Source organism: Odocoileus virginianus, chromosome 1 (genome assembly GCF_023699985.2).
Source record: "Odocoileus virginianus isolate 20LAN1187 ecotype Illinois chromosome 1, Ovbor_1.2, whole genome shotgun sequence".
Classification (NCBI taxonomy): Eukaryota; Metazoa; Chordata; class Mammalia; order Artiodactyla; family Cervidae; genus Odocoileus; species Odocoileus virginianus.
In genome coordinates, this window is record NC_069674.1 from 74,900,998 (window position 1) to 74,918,420 (window position 17,423).

The window sequence follows — 17,423 nt, forward strand, 5'->3', positions numbered from 1 at the left end:
AGTAAAATCTTTCCTAACTTGAACTACTTTAGTCACAAAATCTGACCTGCACTTACCTAAGGCTACTTATAACCTGTATTTGCTATACTTGGTTTGAGGATTTCTGTGTTTCATTGTAGCAATAGTACTGTGGATTTCACTGTGATCCAAGGTTCTGCAAGCCATTTTACCTAATGTATTAACATATATGAATATTATCTTTTCCTATTCACATACTTCTGAACACTGAAATACATTTAGTTTCATATTAGGATTGACTTTTCTTCCTTTTTCTTTTTGTTCACCTATTATTTTCTCGATTAAAAAATTAACATTTAGCACAAGCAATAAAAAATAATTTAAGAAGATGTAATTAAGTCAAGCTATAAATTGAAATAATGTTCTGGTTATTACTAAAAAAGATAAAGTAGAATGTAAGTATTTAAAATTAGACCTACTAAAGCTACTATACAATTCAGGACACTGCTATTGAGTCTGTGTAACGTCATTTCCATTAGAAGGAATACAACAAATTAGTACTGTTTTACCATATGCTGAATGCTTAGTACAAGTGTAACTGTGCTCTATGATGGTTCTCTTTTTGCAGTTAGCTTTCAGGAGTAGATAAACATTGCTCATTAACAGTCCAGTTAATGGCAATCTCCACACTACTACTGAAAAGAACATATACCTGTTTCCCAAAACCTGTAATAGTGTCGTTTATCCTTATTCCGGTCTTAAACTTGAAAATGGTGTAAACTTGAACAAACCTGCCTCCTGTAATCCTTTGTGTTTTTCTATAAAATGTGGATATACTATTTGCTTTACAAATCTGACAAGGTTGTTCAAGATCAAAGGCAAAATCCTATAGAAACCTTCCTTATAAACTTTACAAAGAGTATACTTTTATTCTCAGTGTTCTGAAATTGTCCTTCCTTATTGTGAGTCTTTTTCTGTTACATAAATTACCTACTGTTCTTTTATATCAGGCAGATTCATCTATGATCTGTCATTAAAGGTTTTGCTTCCTTTCTGCTTTTCTTAATACAGTGTACTCAAATTTAAGTAATACTGTAAAATAATTATGCACATATTATTCATAGCCTGTTTTCTCCCACAAAGAATATAAACTTTAAAGAGACATTTGTGTATTTTGTTCACTGCTTATTCTAGTTAATAGCATCAGAATTTGCAACAGAATTCAAAAATACCTGTGTATTCACAAATATATATGCATATTTATATTCATAGATAGTATCATTTATGTCAATTAATATATATATATCTACTGTATAAATACATATATATATGTACCTGTTAAATGCTTACCAATTGCTAGGCAGTACACTCCAAGTTTTGTAAACATCATCTCATTTAATCTTTAAAATACATCCATAAAGTAGGGCAATTAAGAAAAGCAGGCTTATAGATGTTATTTAATTTGCTCCCAGTCATAAAACTGGTAGATGGTACACAGCAGGATTGAAACATAGGTGCTTTGAAGTTAAAGCATGTTCCCTAATCCTTAGCCTAGTCTAACAAGTTATTCTGTTTTCAACAAAGTTTAGGGGGAATCCTAAACATAATTCGAATTGGTTATTGAAGGAATATCGTTGGGAATTTTCATTTCCCATTTCACACTACCATGTATAGGAGCTAGGATGTGTAGGAGCTAGGATTTTACACATGCTTTTCATACATTACTGCTGTGGAAAGCTTTGGGAGTTACATATTTAGATAAGTTAATGGAGAAGTAGATTTCTAGGGCAAACTTTTAAGGCCAATGATTTTACTGAACTGACAATTTTATAAGGAGTGACTAAATTATAAGCTTTGATTTAGTTGAGACTTATCAAAAAATAGAATATAGCAAAATGTGCCATTTAAATTTTTTGATTTGATTATTTTTTCAACTAAAGTTTCTGTCCTCATGCAAAATATCTATTAATGATATATCTGATGTAGCAAAATGTGCTTAATAAGTTACAGTATAATATGTTCTGGTTCTAGAAGCTAATTTTCCCTATAATGATTTAGAAAAAAAACCTCTAATATTAGACCAAGTGATATTCCATTAACATATGGCTTATCATAATTATTTCCTGGTGACACAGTTAAAAAGAATAGTCAAATAGAGTCTCAGGTATCACTAACATTAATGTTTTAGGATTGTGTAAATTACCAAAATGTACAAATTACATTTCAGTATCCTTTGTTGTATTGTATTATAAATGTTTTATTTACAATATCAATTTAAAATAAATGGACTTCCATGGAGATATATGTCATATGCAAGGTTTTATAGAACCGACATAGGATGAACAACTAAATTTCCAATGATGCAAGGAGCTAACTCTTTCTATTTAATCCTTCAAAATTTGTGGAAAGAATTACTCATCCGAGATTAATGGATTTTATGGTCATTATTAATTAGTTCATTTTCTGCACCAGTTTTACCATAAGATGGGTGTTTCTACAATAGTTTGCAAAGACTAAAGCACATAGAGAAGCTGGCCTGGAACATTTGCCTACATTTTTGGGTGCTCAGGTAAAAAGAGGAGGTTTCCCTCTTCATTTAGCCATCTCTCAATGCACTTGCTCATGCTAACCCATCCTTACTTCCTCCTGTTCACAACCCACTCTTTCTACTGAAATGTTTATCCTCCTCTCAAGCTTCACTGGTCTTCAAGAAGACAGGCTAATGAGGAAAGGAACACAGTATAAGGGCACTCAGACATAACTGTCACATCTGATGATCTTGGCCATGGCTTTTTTTCCTGCCTGCTATTCTCTTTTCTCGAGGTCACCATGATACTAAATCTTATTTTCCTGTTACCTCATGATCACTTTTTCTCCATTTTCTTAGATAATCTTTACTTTTCCTACCCTTTAAATGAGCTCCCCAGAGTTAAATCCTTATCTCCATAGTTCCTAGAGTGACCTCAAGAACTGTCAAGGATTCCGCTAACACCTATATTGCTAATGACTTCTGTATCGGCATCTCAAGCACAGCCCTCTCTGCTGAAGTGTATCCACAACAACACCCTCTTGGACTTATCCATCTGAGTGGTCCACAAAATCTCTAACTCAGTGGGAGACAGAACTGGGTTGGAATTTAGTTACTGTTTCTAACAGCTTCACAACCATAAGCTAGCCATTTAATTATCAAAGCCTCAGTTTACACAGTTCTAAAATGGGGATAATGATTCTCTCTCATTTGGTTGCTATGAGACTTAAGGAGATAATGTATTTTAGGTGGTAAGTTCAGCTTCTAATCATAACAGGTCATAGGAAAGAACAGGTGTGCCCATCAAAAGGAATCCACTACTTTCCAAATCTGATTGCTGATTCTATATTCCCTTGTTCAATGAATGGTACTTCTTTTCATCCGTGAGACAGACCATACATTTACAAAACACCCTAGGCACTTTTTTTCATCTGCCTACTCTTCCCAAATCAAGTTAGTTATTATCAGGTCCTTGCCTCTTCCTAAATATCTCTTGATAATCCCTCTCAGTCTCTGACTTCTAGCACCTGTTTGAATTTAGGCTCTCATCATTTCTTGCCTATAAAAAACCAAGTCTCCTAACCAGCCTTTTTTCTCTGTCTGTAATATATCCTCCCTACCAATGCCAAAGGGAGCTACATAAATGTACCTGGGAAGTGACTGACCTTCTCTAAGAAGAGCCTTACTAAGTCACCCCTTTGTATCACTTCTCCCCTTGAATACAGTAGATGTGTGACTTGCTTCTAAAACTACAGAATAATGCTAAATCGATAGTATGTCAATCCCATGATTATGCTACATTGTATGAGACTCTGTTTTAGCAGACAGAAGGAGCAAACAGGTGTTTTTTGAATGGACAATGGCAGGGAAAGGCAGTACCTCATCCCAGCATCAGGAAGGAACTTAATTTTTCCAAATACTGTGTGAGTTTGGAAAAGATTTTGAACTCCAGAAAGGAATGCAGTCTGGTTTACACTTTGTGGCTTTGTGGGACCCTGAGCAGACAGAGCAGTTCCCACGGATTAGGATATAATCTTTGGGGGACTATTATTGTGCTCATCACATTAGTGAAAGAGAAAATACACATACAACTAAGGAAAACATTTATGACTCTAATAACATAGACTCACCTCAGAAAATCCACTTTCAAACCTTTTTGGTTCAATTCACACTATACTTCATATTCTAAACTAAATCTCTTTTCATTTTCAACATTTGAAAACATTTCTCAGTTCCCTAAAACTTCAAAACAAAACAAAACTGGCTTTCAACAAAGACCACCCCCACAACTGACACCTGGTTATGTACCTCCTTAGGTAGTCACATAGAGAGGGCTGGCCAGGCTGAGTAACAGGCTATGAGAGTTTCTCCAAGGGACAAAGTCTGCTAAGTCTGCTTCAGGGAAACTTGGCAATGCATCAGGAAAAAGAACATAGTGTGATTATTTTTTATTAAAACACAGACAAAAGACTTTATAAGTTAATATCTTTGGGTTAGAAAATTTTCTTACATTCATGAAAGAGTGAGGGTTAAAATGAAGGCAACATACAGGATACAGGTTTGCTTGCAGATGTTTTATATTAGTGAATAAATGGTATAAGCACCAGTAATAAAGAGCATATCACTGCCATCTCATCTGCTGAAAGGCACAAATTTTAAAATGCACAAAGATTTAGTAATACATCAAAAAGTGAGATGAATTACTCTTCCATTTCAGTACTCTCCTCTCCCCCCAAAATATTACCTCCTTCAACCCTAAATATATAGCAGCTGACATAAAAAGATACAAGATTCACAGGTTAACTGGTTGATTCACATACAAATCCAGGTTTTCTCTGTCACATTGTAAGACGTATCTCTTTCACACGTACGACTTGGTGACAATGTGTGGATGGGCAAAGTGAGTGATGTAACTCTAACAAAGCAGTGCTGAGCTAATGTTGAATGTCAACACATCAGCAGTATCTCCTGACATACGTGAAGGAAACATTTAATTCACAGTAAAATGAGACAACGGGGGCTTCCCTGGTGGCTCAGCAGTAGGAGAATCTGCCTGAAATGCAGAAGATGCGGGTTTGATCCCTGGGTTGGGAAGATCACCTGGAGAATGGCTACCCACTCCAGTATTCTTGCCTGAGAAATCCCATGGACAGAGGAGCCTGGCAGGCTACAGTCCACTGGGGTTGCAAAAGAGTGACACGACCTAGTGACTAAACAACAACAAAATGAAATTACCCTATCTTCATAAAAGGTGAATAAGGTGGTGATAGTAGATGAGGAAATTAACTTGAAGAGGATAAATGCTCACGATATGAAATCAGATACCAAAAGGTTATATTCCAGTTGTATCATACACTCAATATCAATGTGATCTTCAGTTATCTGAGCTTCAGTATAAACATGGTGGAGGATAAGTGCAACTCATTCACTCATTCATTCAAAGAATATTTACTGAGTAACAACTTCGAGTGATGTGCTATTCTGAGGATGTGCCAATGAATAAATCAGACAAATATCCTTGCTCTCAATGGAGTTTACATTCTCACAGTTCCTCACAGGGTAACTACAAGGTTTGGATGAGATTCAATAACATACCTGGCAAAAGATAAGCATTGTAAATAACCTTAATTAGCATCACTATACTAGTAATAAAATAGTTCAAAAACTTGAAAAAGTGTACTTATTTGCATAAGTAGCAGCATATTAAAGAGATAAATGAGTAATTCGGGCAAACTAGCAACACCAAAATTTGTATAATGATTATGTGAGATTTCACACTACCTTTAATAGAATGTATCTCTGAAAAGTAGCTTAAAGGAAAAGAATTATGCTTTTTGAAAAATATTTTCAGCAATTATCATGTATTTATTCTTAGTAAACTGTTTTTTAAAGTAAAAATTAAATAAGAACATTTGTCTCTGGATTAACAATCACTATCTGGGCTCTCTTGCATATTTTTCTCTTCACATATTGCCTTTACTACTCTTCAACATGATCAAGCAGTCATCACACCATAATTTATCATCTTTCCCCTTTCAATTCAGTCATCATTCCACTCTGTTCTATTAGTATTTCCTACTGTGACAATCCCTATGGAGTCCTTGGTAAACTCTCAGATGTTTCTAGATTCTGCTTTGGAAAGCAGTGAACCACAATGTTATTAAAAACCAGTGCCTTCTAAAGGGATTTGTTCCTTTCTTCTAAGCAAAGGGGAAGTCTAGACATTATCGCACAGTTTACAACTGATGGTCGTCTTTTCTGAAGGCAAATGCATGGCTCCATCTGTCAAATTTTACATCTTGGGTGTTTTTAGTTTCGGGAGTTCTGTAAAAATCAAAATGCCTAGTTCTGCAGTTCATTAGGTGTACATTTCAAAAGATGTGACTGTCAGAACTGGTTAGTTACTATAAAGGCAGTGATCCTGTAATGCTGCGAGGCAAACATATTAAGGCTTTAGTCACATATGTGGCACACACTTCAAATCTCCACATTTTCAAAGGACTTACTGGAGCCAACAGTCAAACTTAGTAATCATCCAGTTAAACAGAAGCTAGTATGAGGCATGAAACAGCACATACTATGTAAGAATTTTGGCAAAGCACTAAATGTATCGACCATACATTAAAAAAATCATAATGGCATTAAATCATCCCAAACCTCTAACATCCATTCACAAGAATACTCTCTCTTTCATCAGAAACCACATGTCATTCTGATTCATATTTAGTGCTAAAAATGTACATTTGACAAATGTGTCTAAACTTGACCCAGACACTTAACTATTTTCATAACTCTGGAGGCAAAAGGAAAACAGGCAAATCTCTTCACTGTACTTTATAGTCAACTTTGAACAAATAGCCATGATATAAGCAGTAGGTAGCAAAGTTAAAACAGAAATGTTAATCCTATGAGAATACTTGTCTGCTATTTTATAGTCTTTCCTAAAGACTGAAAAAAGAGACTAAGGAACATAAAAATATCCATCATCTTAGCACTAAAAATTAATCTCAAAAACAACAAAAAAAATCTCAAACCCCAAATTCTACAAAATATCAAATAATACTACCAGATTTTAAAAAGCACTGACTTTAAAATACATTGTTTCAACCTGTTTTCCTTGTTACGGGCATAGTATCAGTAATGAACTGGAAAATAATCAAGTAACATGGTTTCTAGTTTAAATTTTAATAGATATAACAAGACATTTTTTACTCAAGATTAAAAAAGATGTTTTTATACAAAGCATCATTATAAATTATTGTATTTTAGCTATATCCTAGACAATAGCTTCTTTTAGAAGTCAATTTTTCTACAATTATACAGTTATTAAACAAAAGTCATCAAACTTTTTCTGTTAAAGGTCAAATAATAAATAATTTAGGCTCTATGGGCTGAGTGGTCTCTTTGGCAAGTACTCAACTCTTTTGTGGCACAAACTCAGCCACAGACAAATGTAAATGAATGGATGTGGCTGTGTTCTAATAAAACTTTTTTGTGGGCACTGAAATCTAAAAATCTTACAATTTTCACTGCTCATGTAATACTCTTCTTGCCATTTTTCTTTCAGTCATTAAAAAATGCAAATCATTCTTAGCTTATAGACCATATTTGCAGCAGGCTGTGGGCTATCTCACCCACAGACTAGACATTGATAATGCAAACTAACAAATAAAAGATGACAGGGAAAAATTTACTTTTCTTTCTTTCTCCCTCCCTTCCTCCCTCCATTCATTGCATTTATTGACTTATACATGCACCTATGTATGTGTTTGTTTATTTTGGCAGCTCACAGTACACAAAAAGTAATGAGGCAGTCCTAGAAGAGTAGAAGGCCAGAATACCAGCCTCTCAACCTCAGCCAAAGTAGTAAACTGTAATAGACTAAGTGTAACAGTTACTGAGCATTCAGCCTGCACAACTACCATAGAGATTCTGTGAACTACAAATCATTCCTATTCAAAGTGGATACAGTTACAAGATATCCTGTTTGCATTCCAGTGACCTGCCACATAAGTTTTTCCTATGGCAACTTTTTGACAACCAATATCTTCATCAAATTCCCTTTAATTCTCCATGAAGGTCCAGAGAAAAGGGAAGCCATGAAGAGAAGCTTGCTTAATTGTGGCAATAATTGAAGCATCATTACTTATTTATAACAACTAAAGGACTGTTTGGTACTTGGGGATTTGACAACACAAAAGACATACTATAATCCTTCCTAAGGCATTTAGATACAGAAAGTTAGGAAATTCTGGGAATAGTGAACCATGATTCTCCCTACTTCTATCAGAAAAGGCTATTTTATTCACTTTCAGTAGCAAACAAACATAGAGAACTTTCTTTTAAAGAAATTTCACCAGAAATTCAAGATCTACTCAGGTAGAAAATATTTCATAACAATATACTGTTTGTTAGAGTTTCAGGTAAGTTGAAATCACTTTTAAAAAATTACAATGTGATCTGATATAACCATGAGGATTAGGTTCAATGGTTATGTGAGTTACCATCTATCCAGAAAGACGCTCTTGGCAGAGGCATTTCTCAGCATGAATTTTCCTATTTGAATACAATCTTCAAGAGACTAATGTGGCTTTGTAAGCAGTGATTAGTGGAGCTTCCCACTACAATTAAAAACATATGCCTAAATACCGTTTTTGAAAATGACACAAGTGTTTAAATACCAATATAAAAATGTCCGAGTAAAGGTGCCAGATACTTGTATAGTAAGAAAAGTCAAAGAACTTGTGCAAAGGCATGTTTCTTTCTTACTGCTTTCTATCTAAATAAACATTGTTGGACAATTTTTAAAGACTAGAAAATTCCATCCATGAAACCTGTGTATCTTATGTAGACTTTCATGACAAAACAATCTGAATGTGACATCAAAGCCCAACTTTAAGAAACAAAAGCACTAACAGCAGAATATATCTGCACCTCCATGTTCACTGTGGCATTATTCACAATAGACAAGACACAGAAACAACCTGTCTGTTTACAGATATGTCGTTTATACAAAATAGTATCAATAGGGTATATGCCTCAATCTCCATTTCCCATTCTTCCCAGGGAACTCTACTTAATGTACTGACTGTGGTGACCTGAATGGAGGAGAAATCCAAAAGGGAGGAGACATATGTGTATGTACGGCTGATTTATTTTGCTACACGGTAGAAACTAACAACACTAAAAGGTAAAGCAACTATACCTCATTCAAAATTTATTTTTTAAAAAATAAAAATAATTGTGCTTTAAAACACAACAGAATATTATTCTGCCATAAAAAGAATGAAATTTTGCCATTTGTGACAACATGGATGGAACCTGATGACATTATGCTAAGCTCTCACTTATATATGGAAGAAAAAAGCAAAAACAAAATGAAAAACCACATTCATTACCAGAGGTGGAGAGAGGAAGAATTAAATGAAGGCAATCAAAAGGTACAAACTTCCAGTTATAAGATACATAAGTACCTGGGATATAATATACACCTGTACAGTTATGGGATGCACTATAATTATACTGCTGTATGATACATATAAAAGTTGTTAAGAGAGTAAATCCTAACAGTTCTCATCAGAAGGAAAGATATACTTTTTCTTTCTTTTTACTGTATCTATATGATATGATGGATACTTAAAGTTACTGCAATTATCATTTCACAATATATATAAGTCAAGCCATTATGCTGTGCACCTTAAATTTGTACAGTGATGTATGTCAATTATATCTCAATAAAACTGGAAAAAGGGCCCACCCCTAAGACTGGCTTCAAAAGGAAAATAAGAAACAGTCATTTTTTCCTAAGTACTATGAGACATTAGGGACAGGTATAACTCTATAAACGACCAATTCTGGAAAAAAAGGTTTTTTTAAAATGCAAACTCCACAGTGAATGATCTGAATCAAGGCTAAAAGATTGTAGTTATTTATATGGAGAAAACATCTCTTGAAAACACAGTTTGTAAGCAAACAAAGATTAGTTTTTACAATCAGTTATGAATTCATTTCACTGTATGAAAAGCAATGGATATAGGTACGATTTTCAGTTCAACTTGACAAATATTTACTGAGTTTACCAAGAACTGCAATATATCTAGAGAGAATGACACATCAAGGAGAAATAGAACCTTGAGAGGAACGTGTAGCAATGAATACAAACATGGGAAACTAGATTAAGCATTGGTTAAACAGTCTTATAAGTGAATAAACTGAGTTTGAAGCATGCTGTTTGAAACATTAATGGGTCACACAACTTCTGTTACCTAATAATAAATTGTAAATACTAACACTGAACTCATGAGATTGCAAGGACTAGAGATACCAACTGGGATTTGTTTGCACAGACTAATTAAAACCAAATGAGTGAATGAGATGGCCAAGGAATATGTAAAAAGAAGAGGACTATGGATAGAACCTCAGTAAATACGTACACTCATGGGGAGATGGAAGCCAGACTAATGAAGGAACTGAGAGGGAACTGTCGAAGATAAAGGAAATTATGTGACTTGTGGCTAAAGCAACAAGTAAAGAGTGATTCTACAATATCAAATGGTACAAGGGTGTGGAGGTATTTTAATGGTTAAAGGATTTTGGGCTTTCATATCATGAGAAGACTGAAGACCTTGGCAAAATCAGCAGTACAACAGAGGTAGAGGTAGGTGAACATACAGGCATGACTTCATATGCTTGCATAAGTTTGCTAAGCCAAGGTTCAGGGGACAATGAAATGGAAGAATAAAGTTTGTAATAATGTAATTGATATTAAGTTGATGTTACAAATGTAAACTTATGACTGATTCATGTTGATGTCTGACAGAAAACAACAAAACCCCATAAAGCAATTATTCTTCAGTTAAAAAATAAATTTTTAAAAAGTAAAAAAAAAGATGTAATTGATAAATGTCGTAGAGATGGCAGGAAAGCATAGATGGCTCCATGTGTTTGTGAAGAGGTCACAGAATTTGTTTTAGCTGAGGGAACACTCATGCTTAAAAATTCCCATCCCCTCATTTATTTCATTATCTTATTTCACCATATTACATGCTAGGAACTGTTTAAGGTGCTTTACATATGTTACTATTAAGCCATTGGTTCCTCCCAACAATCCCATAAAGTAATTTATTTTAACTCCATTTTACAGATGCAGAAACTGAAACACAGGGACACTTAACACCTAAGAGTCAGACAGAAGCAAACACTGGAGTTTTTCTGATTTCAATATTATGCCCTCAACAACTATGCTCTTTTACTACATATTAAAAGTAGTTTTAGCTAAAATACTTACCTGTTCCAAGAAACAGGACATTGTATGTACCATCAGCAGCATTCACTCGATCCACAGCTATTTTTGTGTACTTATAGTCAGTGCCTATACGAACAATCAAGGGCCTTCTATGTATTGGGTAGATGGAATTGTACATGAGGGGGTGGTTCCGAATAAAAGTGACAACATCATCCGGGAACTCCTTCGTGGTTCGCATATTGGGTGTAAATGCTCCTCCTGGGCACTAAAAAAATATTTTTAAAAGGACTAAGTTAATACAATTGTAACTTTGTTAATAATAATCGAGAGACCTATTTTTCAAGATACTTAGAAGCTCAAATTGTTTTAAGTGTGTTTGCTACCTATTGAGAAAAAAACAGCATGATTATACATAGTACGATCTGTAGAAAATAAACATACAATATATATAATTTGATCATTTAAATAGGCTAAGTCCATGTATCCTGTCCTCTTTGTTTTCAGAGTGAAGCTTATGTCATTTGGTTCATGATATAACTTATCACCTTTCTCATCCATCACTTTTATATTTCTTATCCTGTGCCAGATTCAGTGTTGCTAGGAAAAAAAAAAATGCTCTTGCAGATATAATCTAATGCTGCTGTGTGTCAGTTGCTCAGTGGTGTCTGACTCTTTGCGATCCCGTGGACTGTAGTCCACCAGGCTCCTCTGTCCATAGAATTCTCCAGGCAAGAATACTGAAGTGAGTTGCATTTCCTTCTCCACTAATGCCGCTAGTGGCTAGAATAAATTAGATTATCATTATCAAATTCAATCAGAACTCTAACACAAGAGTTTCATTTCATCTGGTCCCCTTCCTATCAAAGAGGACTCTCTGAAGTTGGAGGTTGGATTGGATATGGTCATTACACCTGGTAATTTCCCTCTGGAAAACTCCAGTAACTTCCACTACTCTCAGAACAAAATCCCAACAACTAAACATGGCTATAAACTCCTGAATATCTGGGCTGCATTGCGTCCACCACGGCCATGGTTCTTGTTCTTCCTGAGCCTCAAGTCAGCTCCCCGTCCAGGACCTTGGCACTTGCTGTTCCCTACCTGGATTACTCGTCTCCAGACAATCCCATGGTTTTCTCTGTTGCCTCATTCAGTTCTCAGTTCAAAAGTAACTTCCTTTAAGGTGACGACATATAAAAATTGCTCCCCAATACCATTTCCACCCTCTTATTTCCTTAGCTTGTTTTATTTTTTTTTTTTGTTTTCACAGCTCTATATACCTGTGTGTAATATATTTGTTGTTAGTATCTTTATTGTCTGTTTCTTCCACTAGAAGGTAAGCTGTGAATTATTCTCAACTAGGTATGTTTTGTTCATTAATTTATCCGCAGACCTATAATAAAGCTGATAAATATTAGATATTTGACAGAGTAGTTGAATGAGTGAAATATTCTATTCTATCTGTCATCCAGTTTTGGTGTAGGAGCTATATGAAACAGGGGCATTAATTCTGGTGAGGAGGGGAAAGATTATGAGCATCAGTTATAAAGAGGCAGAGAGAAAGCAATAATGAGACCTAAAAATGACTGCAGGACAGTTTCAGCAGTTTTAGCATGACAAGGATTTCTGAGAAGAGGATTCCATTTACAAGTCACCTCAGGACACACTCAAGGGCAGGCTGGAAGGTGCTGAAGCTTGAAACTTGAACACTTGCACTAATAGGAGCTAAGTGTCAAGTTATATGAGCAACATATAATCTTTTCTAACATATAAAACAATATTTGTTTAACCCTATCAAACACTGTCAATATCTATACTTTCGGAAACAAAAATACTTGGTTATACAATTTTTTAAACAAAAGCACTACTGCTCTAGTTTTCATTTATCTTCTTTCAGTTCAGTTCAGTCACTCAGTTGTGTCCGACTCTTTGCGACCCCATGAATCACAGCACGCCAGGCCTCCCTGTCCATCACCAACTCCTAGAGTTTACTCAAACTCATGCCCATTGAGTCGGTGATGCCATCCAGCCATCTCATCTTCTGTCGTCCCCTTCTCCTCCTGCCCCCAATCCCTCCCAGCATCAGGGTCTTTTCAAATGAGTCAACTCTTCACATGAGGTGGCCAAAGTACTGGAGTTTCAGCTTCAGCATCAGTCCTTCCAATGAACACCCAGGACTGATCTCCTTTAGGATGGACTGGTTGGATCTCCTTGCAGTCCAACGGACTCTCAAGAGTCTTCTCCCTTTCCTATTTGGAACCAGTCTGTTATCTTCTTTAGAGAGGTACGAATTGAAAGGAAAGCAACAAATCAAGCTTCCTGATCAATAGAAATGGGTACAGCATCTGTAGTGAATAGCAAGATGTGATACACTCAGTAATAAATGAAAATTACAGTTTATTCAAGTGTGGCAGTGAACACTTACTTCTAGGTGACTGCTCCTATGCAGGAATATAAACCTAGTGTGGTCAAATTTTAACAGAAAACAGAAACATGGAATTTTATGTAATGGGAATATCAGATTACCTTATCTGCCTCCTGAGAAACCTGTATGCAGGTCAAGAAGCAACAGTTAGAATCAGACATGGAACAACGGACTGGTTCCAAATAGGAAAGGGAGTACGTCAAGGCTGTATATTGTCACCCTGCTTATTTAACTTCTATGCAGTGTACATCATGAGAAACGCTGGACTGGATGCAGCACAAGCTGGAATCGAGATTGCCAAGAGAAAAAGCAATTACCTCAGATATGCAGATAACATCACCCTAAGCTCAACATTCAGAAAACTAAGATCATGGCATCTGGTCTCATCACTTCATGGCAAATAGATGGGGAGACAGTGGAAACAGTGTCAGACTTTATTTTCTGGGCTCCAAAATCACTGCAGATGGTGACTGCAGCCATGAAATTAAAAGATACTTACTCCTGGAAGGAAAGTTATGACCAACCTAGACAGCACATTAAAAAGCAGAGACATTACTTTGCCAACAAAGGTCCGTCTAGTCAAGGCTATGGTTTTTCAAGTAGTCATGTATGGATGTGAGAGTTGGACTATAAAGAAAGCTAAGCACCGAAGAATTGATGATTTTGAACTGTGGTGTTGGAAAAGACTCTTGAGAGTCCCCTGGACTGCAAGGAGATCCAACCAGTCCATCTAAAGATCAGTTCTGGGTGTTCATTGGTAGGACTGATTTTGAAGCTGAAACTCCAATACTTTGGCCACCTGATGCGAAAAGCTGACTCATTTGAACAGACCCTGATGCTGGGAAAGATTGAGGGCAGAGGGAGAAGGGGACGATAGAGGATGAGATTGTTGGATGGCATCACTGACTCAATGGACATGGGTTTGGGTGGACTCCAGGAGTTGGTGATGGATAGGGAGGCCTGATGTGCTGCGGTTCATGGGGTCGCAAAGAGTCGGACACAACTGAGGGACTGAACTGAACTGAAATGGCAGAATGCAAAGAGAAACTAAAGAGTCTCTTGATGAAGGTGAAAGAGGAGAGTGAAAAAGCTGGCTTAAAACTCAACATTCAAAAAACTGGAAAAAATAGAAATAGCAACAGATTTTATTTTCTTGGCGTCCAAAATCACTGTGGAAAGTTAAAAGACGCTTGCTCCTTGGAAGAAAAGCTATGATCAAAACAGACAGCATGTTGAAAAGCAGAGACATGACTTTGCCAACAAAGGTCCATCTAGTCAAAGCTATGGTTTTTCCGGTAGTCATGAATGGATGTGAGTGTTGGACCACAAAGAATGCTGAATGCTAAAGAATTGATGCTTTTGAACTGTGGTGTTGGAGAAGAGTCTTAAGAGTCCCTTGGACTGCAAGGAGATCAAACCAGTCAATCCTAAAGGAAATCAATCCTAAATTTTCACTGGAAGGATGGATGCTGAAGCTGAAACTCCAAAACTCTGGCCATGTGATGTGAAGAGCCAACTCAGTGGAAAAGATCCTGATACTGGGAAAGACAGAAGGCAAGAAGAGAAGGGGACAACAGGAGATGAGATGGTTGGATGGTATTGCTGACTCAATGGACATGAATTTGAGAAAACTCTGGGACATGGTGAAGGACAGGGAAGGCTGGCGTCCTGCAGTTCATGGGGTCACAAAGAGTTGGACGGGACTGAGCGACTGAACAACTGCCAAAATTTTAATGTTAGTTCAGTGCAAAAAGAAAAACAACTTTAGGGACCAAACAAAACATGGCAACCTCTGGGTTTAAATACATGCAATGGCTATCCTACAATGTCAGTGCTTCTGGGCCATTACTGCCAGGCAGTCCTACATTTGCAAATAAGTCTCCACAAACTATGAATGTGCTCTCTCTCATTTGAATTGTATCACCCTAAAGCAATTTTCAGACTAACTTTAACCAGTTAACATTACTAGAATATTTTATAGGACCAGTAAATATAGTTGTCTTGTTGAGAAAGGCATAAAGAGCAATTAAATGACTTCACTAAAGAGAGATAATGAGATAAGTAATAAAACTAAGCTTCTCATTCATTATCCCATTAATAAGACTTTCATCTAGGGTTTATATGCTTGTTTTTTAGGCAAAAGTATTGTATTTAAATATGCATATTTATAAATTAACTACAATAAAAGACCAAACGAGTACAAACAACTCCATGTGAGTCTATTCTAAACTGATGAATGTGTTCCATACTTCTGAGAAATGTAGTGTTATGGGTATTTTCTACTGTCATTTCTCACACAAAGTGGAGAAAGGGAAACACAACAACCAGAAGATACATGTGGATCATGAATTTTCATGAATGAAAACATGGACAGTACAAATGATGGGCCATTTAAATAGCTCCAGCCCTTCAAAAAACACCATTTAAAGGATGGTTTCCTGAACTGTCTCATTAAATATTTGCAAGTATTGTTTTTATAAGTTCCAGGATTATTCAAAGTTAGCATAGATTACTAGGCAATTTCTATAATTTCCAGCCAGCAATTACTTTCATAAGCTTATTAAATTACACACATCTAGTTTCTGGGTTTTACTTAATGGTAACTGAAAGTTAGCTAAAACTTATATTTCAGTTACTCACAACCATAGCTACTAAATGTTGTGTGTGCTCAGTTGCTCAGTTGTGTCCGACTCTTGGCGACCTGTATGGATTGTAGCCCTCCAGGTTCCTCTGTCCATGGGACTTTTCCAGGCAAGAATACTGGAGTGGGTTACCAATTCCTCCTCCAGGGGAACTTCCCGACCCAGGGATTGAACCTGCATCTCGGTATCCTGGGTGTCCTGCATTGTCAGACAAATTTGTTACCACTGAACCATCTGGGAAGACCAGTTATTAAATAGGTAACCCAAATAAATCAACTGAAATCAATTATTTTATATTCATTCAAATGTTCTCCATGTGGGATTTTTATATTATATTCACAATAAACTTTTTACTTGGAAACAGTCTCCCAGTAAAAGTTTATTTTCAAGATTACAGAAGAATTCCTTTAGTCAATAATTAATTTTTTCCATTGATTCATGGCCTAAATCCTGCAGATAAGACAAAGAATGAATGACAATGATGTGACAAGAACAAAAATTGATTACCCTTTGCAGACTATCTGGACTTGTGAGTTTGCCCAGTATAAAACTGTCAAGTATAAATAAGATGCAATTTACATATCCCTCACCTTATGATATATGAAAGCATGTGTACTGAAACCTCAAGAAAATATAATGCCCATATGCTACTATAAAATAAAGCCTTTGTCCATTAACTGGGCTGCTGTCTCATTCATAGGAAGGATAATTTTGCTCTACAAATAGTCATTAAGTAATTTTGGTTAAATTTCCCCTTCAGGTGTTTGTTTTCCTCTAGTTTTAGCTCTCTGTTTATCAAGTGATGATAAGCATTCCTTTCTTTGTGTAAAGACATTTTAAGTGTTTTGATTACTAAAGTGCTAGTGTGAAATGCTAGGAACAATGAGGATGCCATGTATCTTATCAGGAAGTATCTCTAATTTCCTTCCTATTCTCAGGTATTCTGAGTATCTGCTCCTAATCCACTCACCCATTATACTGGTTTTCAGCATTAATGTGTTCACATATCAATTCATATGTCAATTTTTTGACAGCTTTTATTCAAAAAGGATTTTGAAGTGCTCAGCAGGGGATTTAAGGATAGGAAGCAACCACTGTCTTCTAGACACAAGTGTTCTAGTAAGAAAG

General features: G+C 36.0%; 1 protein-coding gene across 1 annotated transcript in view; it reads right to left on the reverse strand.

Moving 5' to 3' along the window:
- The window catches only part of SEMA3C (semaphorin 3C), a 196,588-nt gene that overhangs the window by 36,535 nt on the left and 142,630 nt on the right, over positions 1 to 17,423 (reverse strand). Inside the window, exon 12 of the mRNA XM_070469942.1 lies at positions 11,274 to 11,496. Within this exon, the coding sequence (XP_070326043.1) occupies positions 11,274 to 11,496 (223 nt within the window). The remainder of the gene's footprint in view (positions 1 to 11,273; positions 11,497 to 17,423) is intronic.